General features: G+C 27.2%; 1 protein-coding gene across 1 annotated transcript in view; it reads left to right on the top strand.

The window, feature by feature from the left end:
- The first annotated feature begins 1,002 nt into the window (after positions 1 to 1,002).
- LOC117176423 overlaps positions 1,003 to 11,149 on the top strand; it is an 18,617-nt gene continuing 8,470 nt past the window's right edge. The window contains exons 1-4 of the mRNA XM_033366663.1: positions 1,003 to 1,428; positions 1,520 to 1,791; positions 4,186 to 4,448; positions 10,064 to 10,355. Of these exons, the coding sequence (XP_033222554.1) occupies positions 1,230 to 1,428; positions 1,520 to 1,791; positions 4,186 to 4,448; positions 10,064 to 10,355 (1,026 nt within the window). The 5' untranslated portion in view covers positions 1,003 to 1,229. The remainder of the gene's footprint in view (positions 1,429 to 1,519; positions 1,792 to 4,185; positions 4,449 to 10,063; positions 10,356 to 11,149) is intronic.

Below are 11,149 nucleotides of genomic sequence, written 5' to 3'. Positions count from 1 at the left end.
AGGATAATGTCTTCTAATGCTCTCCTGAAATTTTGAGTTCGATATTTGATTTACAAAAAAAGTTCTATGGTTCAAAAAAAAATTTTGTTCAATAGAAAAAAGCGGTTGGTAATGTAGGAATTCCACTGTGTCGCATGCCCTTAAGAATGCCCAAATTACGCATTTGCTTATATAATTTGTTTAAAAAAAAATTATTAATGCATAGGAAATTTTTTTAGAAAACATCATTAACTATATAATTTTAGTAAGGACCAAAAGAAAAAACGATTTCTTGTCCCTTAAAAACGCCTAAAATGTGCATTTGTTTATTATTTTTGAAAAATATACCTGAAATTTTTTTTCTAATTTCAGAAATAATTCAAAATTTAAGAAGCTTTAAAAAACTTGAAATAAAATGTAGATTTTTGAAGATTTCTAAATACAAATTCTGAAGTTTTTTTTCAAAGTTTTGAAAAGTTTCAAGATAATAAGAAAAATGTTCTGTTCATTTCTGGGAATATTTAGAATATTTAGGAATTTTAAAACATTACGAAAGATTTCCAACATGACTAAAAACGAATTCGGAATATTTCAAGACATTTTTAGGTATAATTCGAGTAATATTTAAACTTCGAAAAATGTATAAACTATTTTCTTTTCTAAGTTTCAAAACGTAAACTCTAATTTTTCCTAAAATTTAGAGAAATCCTGTAAAATAAAAATTCACGTGAAAAAGTAAATCGAATGAAAAATGTTTATTTGATTTTTTTCGTTAGTTTATTATCTAGAGTACAAAACAAATTTGTTTAACAATTAAAATAAAATATTTTCTTAAATTTTGTTTCCTTTCCCAATAGGAACGGAGGGGGTATACAAAACTTCGTCACATGCCCCTTCGGGCGAGTCTGCACATCGTCACGGTCTGCCAGTTGGGGGGGGGGGGGGGGGGGGGGGGGGGGGGGGGGGGGGTAAATTTGGACTATTTTTAGGGTCACGAGCTTTGTGAAAGGCCCCAATGTAAAAATATTTTGTATTATAGTTGAAAGCAATTCAAATTCTACGTATCTCTGAAATCGAAAAGTTTCTCTGACTGCGTGCAATGAATAACATTCAAGTGAAAATGGTATCTTATCATCAAGTCTCGTTATCAGAGAACGTCTAGATTAGGAACCCGATTCTCTACGCCGGGAGCTTCAGAGTAACGTGGACGCGTCTAGATTCTAGACTCTATTCTCGAGACTAGTATAAAAATGTACTTTTCAAAAAAGATTCTAATTCTATTTTTTATTGCTCATTATTCGTGGTGTGAGGATACGAAAAAAAAAGAAAGCCCAAAAATTGTGAGTGTAAATGAAACAAAATCGGTTGATAAAAATAGTTCGATTGCAACGACTGTTCCACCCGTGAAAGCTCCTCTACCGAATGTGTGTGAAAAGTGTAATTGCACAGGTGCGTAATTCTTTACATTGCTATGTTACGACTTTTTATATTTGAAATCATAAAAATTGAATTTAAAAATAATTTATATTTTTTTTATTAGAAAATTCTATCAAATGTGAGACTTGGGATTCTTCCAAGGTTATCAAAGACTACAAGTGGCCTAATAATACATGGGAAGTCGTTTCTTTTGAAAACACACCTTTGATTCACCTGACACCATTTCCAGCATTATCAATTAAAAAACTGGTTTTTACCGGGAACAATATTCAAGAAATTGATAACAAAATTTTTATAAATATAACCGATCTTGTTGAAGTGGATTTGAGTAATAACAATCTCAGTTCCAGAATTCTGCATTCCAATGTTTTCGAGGTAAAGTTGTATTAATAATTACAAATTAAAAATTAAATTAAAAAAAGAACAAAATGAATATTTAAAAGATAAATACTAGAAGAATATAAGTATTCTGGAAGTTTTCTGTTATCTTGCAGATTTATGATGAATCATATTCTATCTATTCACTCTTTCGTTTAATGGTTTGATTAAATATTTATTTTTGTAAACAATGACTGCAATTGAAATTTATTTAATGGGAGCCGTTCAAAAACTTCATTGCAATATTTTCAACACTTTTTAGTTTTTCCGCAAATCTCTGCCTTCGTCACATGATTTCATTTAATAAATGCCTAAATAAAATAAATAATATTTAGCAGACTTCGCACCACAAAATTTGTAACCAAATATTCGAATTTTCAACTTAGAAAAAAATTTTATCAACCAAATGGTCAAATATTTTTAAAAAATTACTTTAACCACCAAAAATTGCATTTTTAACCAAAGAGTCGAATCTTGAAGCCCAAAAAAAGGAATTTTGTAGAGTATAGTTGAATTTTCAACCAAGAACTCTTTTTATTTGAATCATTGAATTGTCAATACAAAAAAGAATAGTTTCCGATTAAAAAAAAAATTAATTTTGAACAAATCAGTTGTATTAAAATAAAAGAATACTTTTTAAGCAAATAGTTAAATTTTTAATAAAAAAATATAGTTTAATTTTCGAAGAAAGATTACTTTTTAACAAAATAGTCCAATTTTCAACCAAATAAATAAACATTCTACAAAAAAATTAAACTTTTAATTGCACAGTCAATTTTTCGGCATTTAAATAAAATTGCTTAACCATACAGTAGAATTTTCAAAATGGAAAATTATGAACCAAATAGTTAACCTTTCAAACGAATGGGACAATTTTCAAAAAAATATATGAACTTTCGGTCAACAAAATTTAATTTTCAGTCAAAAGCAATTTTACATTCTACAAAATACTTGAGTATTCAATGAAAAAAATAATTGTCAATAAAAAAAGATAAATCTTCAATTCAACAATGATTAATCTTCAATCCAAAAAGATAAATTTTCAATAAATCAATTGAATTTTCTTTAAAAAGATTAGGTTTTGACAAACACGCTGAATTTTCTATCAAATAATCACAGTTTCGACAATATATATATACATATAAACCAATTAGTTAAACTTTCAAACGAATGGGATAATTTTTAAGAAAGTACTTATATTTTTAAGGAAGAGAGATAAATTTTCATCCAAAAACAATTGCATTTTCTACCAAATAATTAAATTTAAAAAAAAAACAATACAATTTTTAATAAGCTAATTAAATTTTTAACAAAATAGATGAGTTTTCAACCAAAATATATTATCATATTTCTTGTATATAATTTCACCAGTTTGCTTGTAAATTAATCTGTTTTTTTGTTTTTTTTGAAGATTCAACGATTTTAATTTTACTTGAAAAATCGTCCATTATGATTGAATTTAACTGTTCTTTATCTTAAATTTTAATGTGATAAAAATGGTTTTTTTTTGGTAAAAAATTAATCTTTTTGCTTGAAGTTTCAACTATTCCACTTTTTATTGAAAATTTCTCTTTCTTATTTGAAAATTCAAGTAATTGGTTGAATTTTGAACTACTTTCTTAAAACATGAATTTTTCTCGTTAAAGAATCATCATTTTAATTGAAAATTCATCTCTTTTGTTGAAAAGTTAAATATCGTGTTAAAAATTCCTTCTTAGTTTCCGGCTTAAAATTGATATATTTGTTTGAAAACGTAACTATTCCATTTTTTATTAAAAACTTTCGTTATATAGCAGAAAATTCAAGAACATGGTTTAAACTTAAACTACGTACTTAAAAATTATTTTGTTGTTGTTCAAGATTCAACATTTTAGTTAAAAATTGTCTTCTTTTTGTAACAAATTCAACTATTTCATTGTAAATTCGTTTTTTGTCGAAACATGATCTATTACATTTGTCGTTTAAAATTGATATTTTCTAGTTGAAAATTTAACTACTTGTTTAATTCATATTTTTACTGAAAATTTTAGAAATTTAAAGCGTTTTAAATATTGAATTTAATATGCAACTCGCCTTAATTTTCTCTAAACATGTTAATAAAATTATTTTCTCTGATTTGAAAGCATTTTCTTTCTTTTTTGCTTCTTCTTGTGACGGGGGAAGGTGGGAAGGGGATTACATACGAGTATATATGAAAAAACTAATACAGCCCGAAATTTAAGATATTTTATGCTTTGTTTTAATTGATTCCAAATCATGTAAGTACTTTGCAGATAAAATGTTAGGAAAATATATTATTTAAAGGAAAATTGGAAAACGAGTGAGACTTAAAATGGTCAAGTTTTTGATAATTACCCTGTCAAACATTAAAATTGTGCTTTTCTTTAATAGGGCAAATGGGCATCGGAGAGCTACGAGCCTCTGAAAACACTCAAAGTCTTGAATTTGAGTTATAATCATATTCACACGTTAAATCAAAGAATTTTCGAGCACACTAAAGAAATAAGACTGCTAAGTCTCAGAGGAAATCCATTTACTATGTTTGATACGCCGACAAGGAATGCATTATCCGATCTTCCACTTTTGGAAGAACTTGACATTAGCTATTGTGGCTTAAAGAGTTTGCCTCATGAAATTTTACACACTTCTCACATGTAAGTATTATAAAAAATTTTTAAATAAATTACTTATATTGGTAATTAATTAATACGAGAAAAGCCACCCTCATGGATCAGCGTTTTCGATATGACTCAAATATAGGAAAGTACACCAAAATCCATTAGTAGATATTTTTTAGGAAAAGGGAGGGCAAAGTAGATAGGGCAAAGAAGATCAGCAATAGTTGCGCAAGAGCTTCTATGGATTAGATTTTTTAATTTTTATCATTTTATATTTTTTATATTAATAAACAAAGAGCGAAAAGGGGACATTTTTTAATTATTATTTTTTATCTTTAAATGAGTAACTTAATTGATCCCATTCTCGATAAAAATAAATTTCTATGTATCTAAAGAACATAAATAATTAGCAAGGAATTGATTCTAATTGTCACAAACAAATTATATTAATAAAATGTCAACATGATATGAATTTTCCTTGCAAAGTATATTTGTAAGTTGAAATTGCTTAATTTTATCTACACGATCATATTTGTTGCCTGATTTAATTTCTTTATTTTATAAGAAAATTATATAAACAAATGCATAGTTGAGGCATTTATTGACAGACAAGAATCGGTTTTCTCTCTTAGTACCTTTAATTTATATTAGTGGTAATATTGAGTAATAAAGATTAGTCATTCGATATTATTTGTTTATTTAAGAAACAAATTTTATAAACAAATGCATATTTTGGTCACTTATAGACAAAATGTAATCGTTCTTCTTTCTAGTCGTCTTCAAATTATATAAGTGATATTTTATAGTGGTGATGAGTTCTTGTTTAATATTATTTGTTCATTATATAAATAAATTTGATAAATAAATGGATAGTTTGGTCATTTATAGACATAAAGTTCACGTTTTTCTTTCTTATTGCCTTCAAATTATATTACTAGTGATGTTTAGTGATGAGGATTTGTTATTCGATATTATTAATCGGTTTTCTGTCTTATTACCTTCAATTTATATTAGTGGTAATATCGAGTGATAAAGAACAGCCATTCTATATTATTTGTTTATTTTATAACAAATTTTGTCAATAAATGCTTACTTTCACCATGTATAGACAGAAAGGAATAGGTTTTCTTACTGATCGGGTTCAAGTTATAAAAGTGGCGATTATTGGTCTATAAATGACCAAACTATAATATTTATCAAGTTTATTTATATAATAAACAAATAATATCGAACGAGAACTCATCACCACTAAAAATTATCAATTATATAATCTGAAGACGACTAGCAAGAAAAACGATTGCATTCTGTCTATAAGTGACTAAAATATGCATTTGTTTATAAATTTCGTTTGTTAAATAAAAAGATAATATCGAATGACCAATGTTTAACACTCAATATTACCACTAATATAAATTAAAGGTACTAAGAGAAACACGATTCGTTTCTGTCAATAAATGCCTAAACTATGCATTTGTTTTTAAATTTGTTTATTAATTAAACAAATAATATCAAATAAAAAGTCTGCAGCACTAAACATCACCACTATAATTATTTAAAGACGATCAGAAAGCAAAACGATCACTTCCTATCTATAAATGGTAAAACTATGCATTTGTTTAAAAAATTTGTTAATAAAATAAACAATTGATACTGATTAACAATTTTTTGTCAATAAGATTTATCATTTATGTAAATTGAAGACGATTAGAAAGAAAAACAATTACTTTCTGTCTGTAAACGACCAAAGTGTGTATTTGTTTATAAAATTTGTTTATCAAATAAACAAATATTAAAAACTGACCACCCTTTATCACTAAATATTTTCATGATTATAATTTAAAGGTACTAAGAAAGAAAAACGATTACTTTCTGCCAATAAATTCCTAAACTATGCATTTGTTCATATAATTTGCTTATAAAATAAACAATTTAAATCAGATAACAAATTTTGATGATCAAATATGATCGTGTAGACAAAATTAAGCAATATTTCAACATACAAATATACTTTGGAAGCAAAATTTCCATAATGTTGATATTTTGTTAATATAATTTGTTTATAACAATTAGATTCAATTTCTTGCTAACTATTTATGTTCTTCAGATACATCGACATTCGTTTTCATCGAGAATGGGATCAATGAAGTTACTCATTTAAAGATAAAAAATAAAAATAAAAAATGTGCTCTTTTCGATCATTGTTTATTAATATAATAATTATAAAATGATAAAAATTAAAAAATTTAATCCGTATACGCTCTTGCGCAACTATTGCTGTTCACTTCTAAAAGAAATTAAAAATCGGTGAAGAGTTACGGGGATTGAGGGGAAATTAGGGGAAACAGGGGAAGAAGAAGGGGAAATAATTTAGAGAAAATAAGGGGTTAGGTAAAAGAGGTGTGAGCGGAAATAAGGGAAGGGGAAATAGGAGATATCAGGTGAGGGAAAATAAGAGAATTGGAGAAATAAGGAAAGTATAGCTGAGGGAAATAATGGTTGAGTGACTAGGCGAAGTGAGGGTAAATGCAAGGGGTAGTAGGTAAAGTGAGGAAAGGCACAAGTAGCTGAGGGAGAAGTGGGGAAGGCAGGGGAGAAGTTTAAGGTGTGGGGGGAGGGGATACGTAGGGGAATGCAGGGAAGTCTTAATAAGCACAAATACATGAAAGTAAATCAAAATCCATGGGTAGATTTTTTTTAATGAATTAAGGAAAATAAGGGGCGGGGAATTCGGGACATGAGAGAAATAAGGGTAGAGGAAGTAGAAGAAATGGGGAAATAAGGGGAGGGTAAGTGGGAGAAATGGTGATTTGGGAACTAGGAGAAATGAGGAGAGGAGGAAATAGGGGAAACGATGGGGAGTGAGAGGGATTGGTTGTTGGTGAATTTGGAAAAGTCAGAGAAAATGCGGAGAGAAAAAGTAGGAGAAATGATGGGCGAAAAACTAGGGAGTGATGGAGAATGAAGAGAAGGGGAAATAGATGGGGAAGAAGTCTGTCCGTCGTACTTTTTTCTAAGAATTGGAAATGATGCTAGCGGAAGTAGATAAAATAATAGGGAATACGGAAAAATTAGGGAAGGGCGAGTTTGAAAAGTATGAGGGAAGTGTGAAGTATGAGCGAGGGACATTTTCAAAAAGCCTTTTTGAATTTTTTTAAAAATTTCAAAAATAATTTTAAATTTGAAAAGATAAAAATTCGTTTAACAAAGTCTAGATTTATAAAAATTTTAAAAGCTTGGGTTAAACAATCAACTATTTTGTTGAAAATTTCTTTTTTTGGGTAGAAAATTCAATTATTTGGTTGATAGTAAACTTTTCTTGTGAAAAATTGAAACATTTTGATTAAAAAATTAACTATTTGTTAGGGAATTAACTCTTTGGTTAAAAAGTATCTTTTTTGTTAAATATTTAGATTATTGGGTAGAAAATTCAACTGCTTTGTGTAAAGTTCATATTTTTGGCTTACACATTAAATTTTTTGGGTTGGAAATTCAAATTTTATGTAGAAAATTAATCTTTTTGGGATGAAAAACTGTTTGGTTGAAAATTAACGATTTCATTAGGAATCAATTGGGTCGAAAATTAAATTTATTTTTAAAAAATTCGTCTTTTTTCCTTGAAAATTTAAATATTTTTGTAGAAAATTCAACTTTTTGATTGAAAATTCAAAGTATTGTTGAAAATTTGTGTTTTGTGGTTAAAAATTCAATTTTTTACGAGAAATCGCTTCCCTCGGTCAAATATTCAACTATTTAGTTGAAAATTAACTTTTGGGTTAAAAAATCGTATTCTTGGATTGACAAAAAATGGCTTAAAAGATTTATCAATAACAACTTTAAAAAACAATTTTCTCTACAAATCGGTAAGATACATTGCAATCTCTTACATTTCATTTCAAACACAAGATAATTGAGTGCTGAATAATTCTTAATCACATTTTTAATCAATGTATGTAGTCAGAAAATCCTGAAACGTAATATAATCCATGATCCATTGCGATAAATATATTTCTATAACATATTGCTGATATAAAGTGTGTTCCATAGTGTTTTAGAAACGATTTCCTAGATTTTTGAAACAGAATGAAGAACATTTTAAAAACAAATTTTTCATTTTTGCAAAATTAAAAAATGTGCAAAAATTCGTATATTCAAGATAATAAGAAAATTCTTGAACTTCTTAGGAAAATTTTTAATGATTTTTTATTTTGAAAAATTAACTTTAAGAACAAAAAATTCCAAAATTGTCACAAAATAATCTGAAGGAGTTTCGAGGAAATTTAGTAATTTTTCAAAAATAAAAAAATTTGTAGAAAAATTTCAATAATTTTAAAAGATATTTTTAAAAAATTGAAAAATAATTTCGAATTTGAAAACATTTCCTAGTATTTTTAAAAAATTCGAGATTTTTGAAAATTTGGAAAGTGTTTTGAAAGTCTTAAAATCAATACAAAAAATACTGTAAGATTCCTCAAAAAACTAAAAATGAATTTTTATTTTAAAATATTAATTTAAAGAGAATATTTACGATTAAAAAGATTTTAAAACATATCAAAAGATTGCAAAATTGCTGAAAAAGGATGTGAAAGATTTTTAGGCAATTTCTTTAACTTTTGAGTATTTGAAAAAAATGGAATCATGAAAAAAGATATCTAGAAGATTTTCGATACATAAAAAGATTTCAAACATTTAAAATATTTCATTAAAAATTTTTTAAAGAATATAATGTAATGTCATTTTAATTTTTTAAAATTTCAAAAAATTAAAAACAAAATCTAGACTTTTGAACATTACAAAATAAAATTTTGAAGCTTCTTGGGAATTTCGAAATTTGACAATTGGAATAATTTAAAGAGATATTTAGAAGTTTAAAAATAATTTAAAAAATTCTTTTAATTTCGAAAAGATTTCAAAACATTAAAAAATTCCAAAACTAAGAAAAAAGATTTATGGAAAAAATACATTTTTGAAGATTTTGATATAAAATTTAAAAGGTTTAAAGCATATTTAAGGTTTAAAAATAATTATAAAAAGTTGGAAGATTCCTGGAAAAATTAATTTGATGAGAATACTCAGAAATATATTTCAGAAAATTTTAAAAGAATTTTTCTAAAATTGTAAAGAAATAATCTGAAATATTCTAAGGCAGTTTTTGAACATGCGTAGATTTTTAAAGATTTCAAACAAAAAATTGAAAACTTTTTAAGTATTTTTAAAGGTTTTAAAGGATGCATTTAAAATTATTTTTATTTCTTAAATTTATTTTAAGAAAATATTTTAAAATATTTCCAAAGTTGTTGAAAAATAATTTCCAAGATATAAAGGAATTAATGTTAAATAATAATTAATAATAATTAATTAATGTTAAATAATGTTAAATAATGTTAATTTAAAAAAAAATTTATTTAAAATAATTATTTTTGAAAAAAATGGAAAGTATTTTAAAACATTTTTAAAAAATTCTAAAAATGAGACGACTAATAAATCCCGAAAAATAAAATTAGGAATATTATATTTGTACATATCTAATGAATTTCGATATACTTTCACGTATTTGAGTCCCATGTTCTTTATAAAAATATAATAAAATTAATTATTTGCATTAATTGTAAGGTCCTCATATACCTATTGTTGTTATTAATTATTTGTTCCAGGATTTTGTTAAAACTTGACCTAAGTGGAAATAAATTTACGACGCCTCCTCTGGCTTTCGAATATGCAAAGTCATTAAAAGTACTTACGATGGACAATAATCCCATTGAATTTATAGGACCAGCTAATGCATTTCCTGAATTAGCATTACTTGAGGAACTCAATTTGCGAAACATGTCGCAATTAAACAGAATCGGGGAAGGGGCCTTTTCAAAATTAAAGAATTTGAGTATTTTGAGGATTCAAAACTGCTTAAATTTCACGGAAATTCATAAGAAAGCTTTAGTTCAAACTGTAAGTTATTTTTTCAAGTTTCTTTCTAAAATTAAATATATATATATATATATATAATTAAAATTTTTTCATAAGGACAACCGTAGGATTTCGCCGGGAGCGGGTGCTAATCTGGAAAATTGCACCCGCTCCCAGCGAAATCGCGGTAAAATTTCAGCCACAACCACGTCTCACGACTGTGAGATAGGTGGTTACAGTTTGTAAAGGAATCAATACGACGATCCAGCAAAAGCCTCGTGCACCCTAAGAACACGGAGCGACCCAAGGACAACCGCCTTCTGCATTTTTCCTGAAAGTGTTTTAGCATATTGTTGACACGCAGGGATGCTTTTTAGGCCATTAGCAAGTGAAAGCTTGGCACCTCCAAGAGCGCCGATGAAAAGGACGATCAGTTTAACAGAATATTCTGGGTACAATCGTTGCAACTCCCTTATAAGGTCTCGATACCTCTTTTTCTTTTCATTCTCCTTGGTTATGATGTTTTTGTCAGCTGGTGCCGAAAATTCGATAACGAACATGGTTCGCTTCTCAAAGTCAAGAAGAACCATGTCAGGCCTCGAGTGACCAACAGAAAAAATTGTCGAGAATATAAAGTTCCAGTATATGCAGCACTTCCCGTTCTCGAAAATTGACTCAATTTCCCTAGGAGCATTTAGAGGAGCGACATTAAGGTTAATGCCGTAAGAGTGACAGAGATGGTACGAGGGTAGTTCAATAAGTCCTTAGAATGAAGTATAAAAACAATTTTTTTTGGGTAAATTTTTTTTTATTTTTCAACATAATCTCCTTGGAGC

This window comes from Belonocnema kinseyi, chromosome 7 (genome assembly GCF_010883055.1).
Source record: "Belonocnema kinseyi isolate 2016_QV_RU_SX_M_011 chromosome 7, B_treatae_v1, whole genome shotgun sequence".
Classification (NCBI taxonomy): Eukaryota; Metazoa; Arthropoda; class Insecta; order Hymenoptera; family Cynipidae; genus Belonocnema; species Belonocnema kinseyi.
This window is presented reverse-complemented; position numbering and strand designations above follow the sequence as displayed.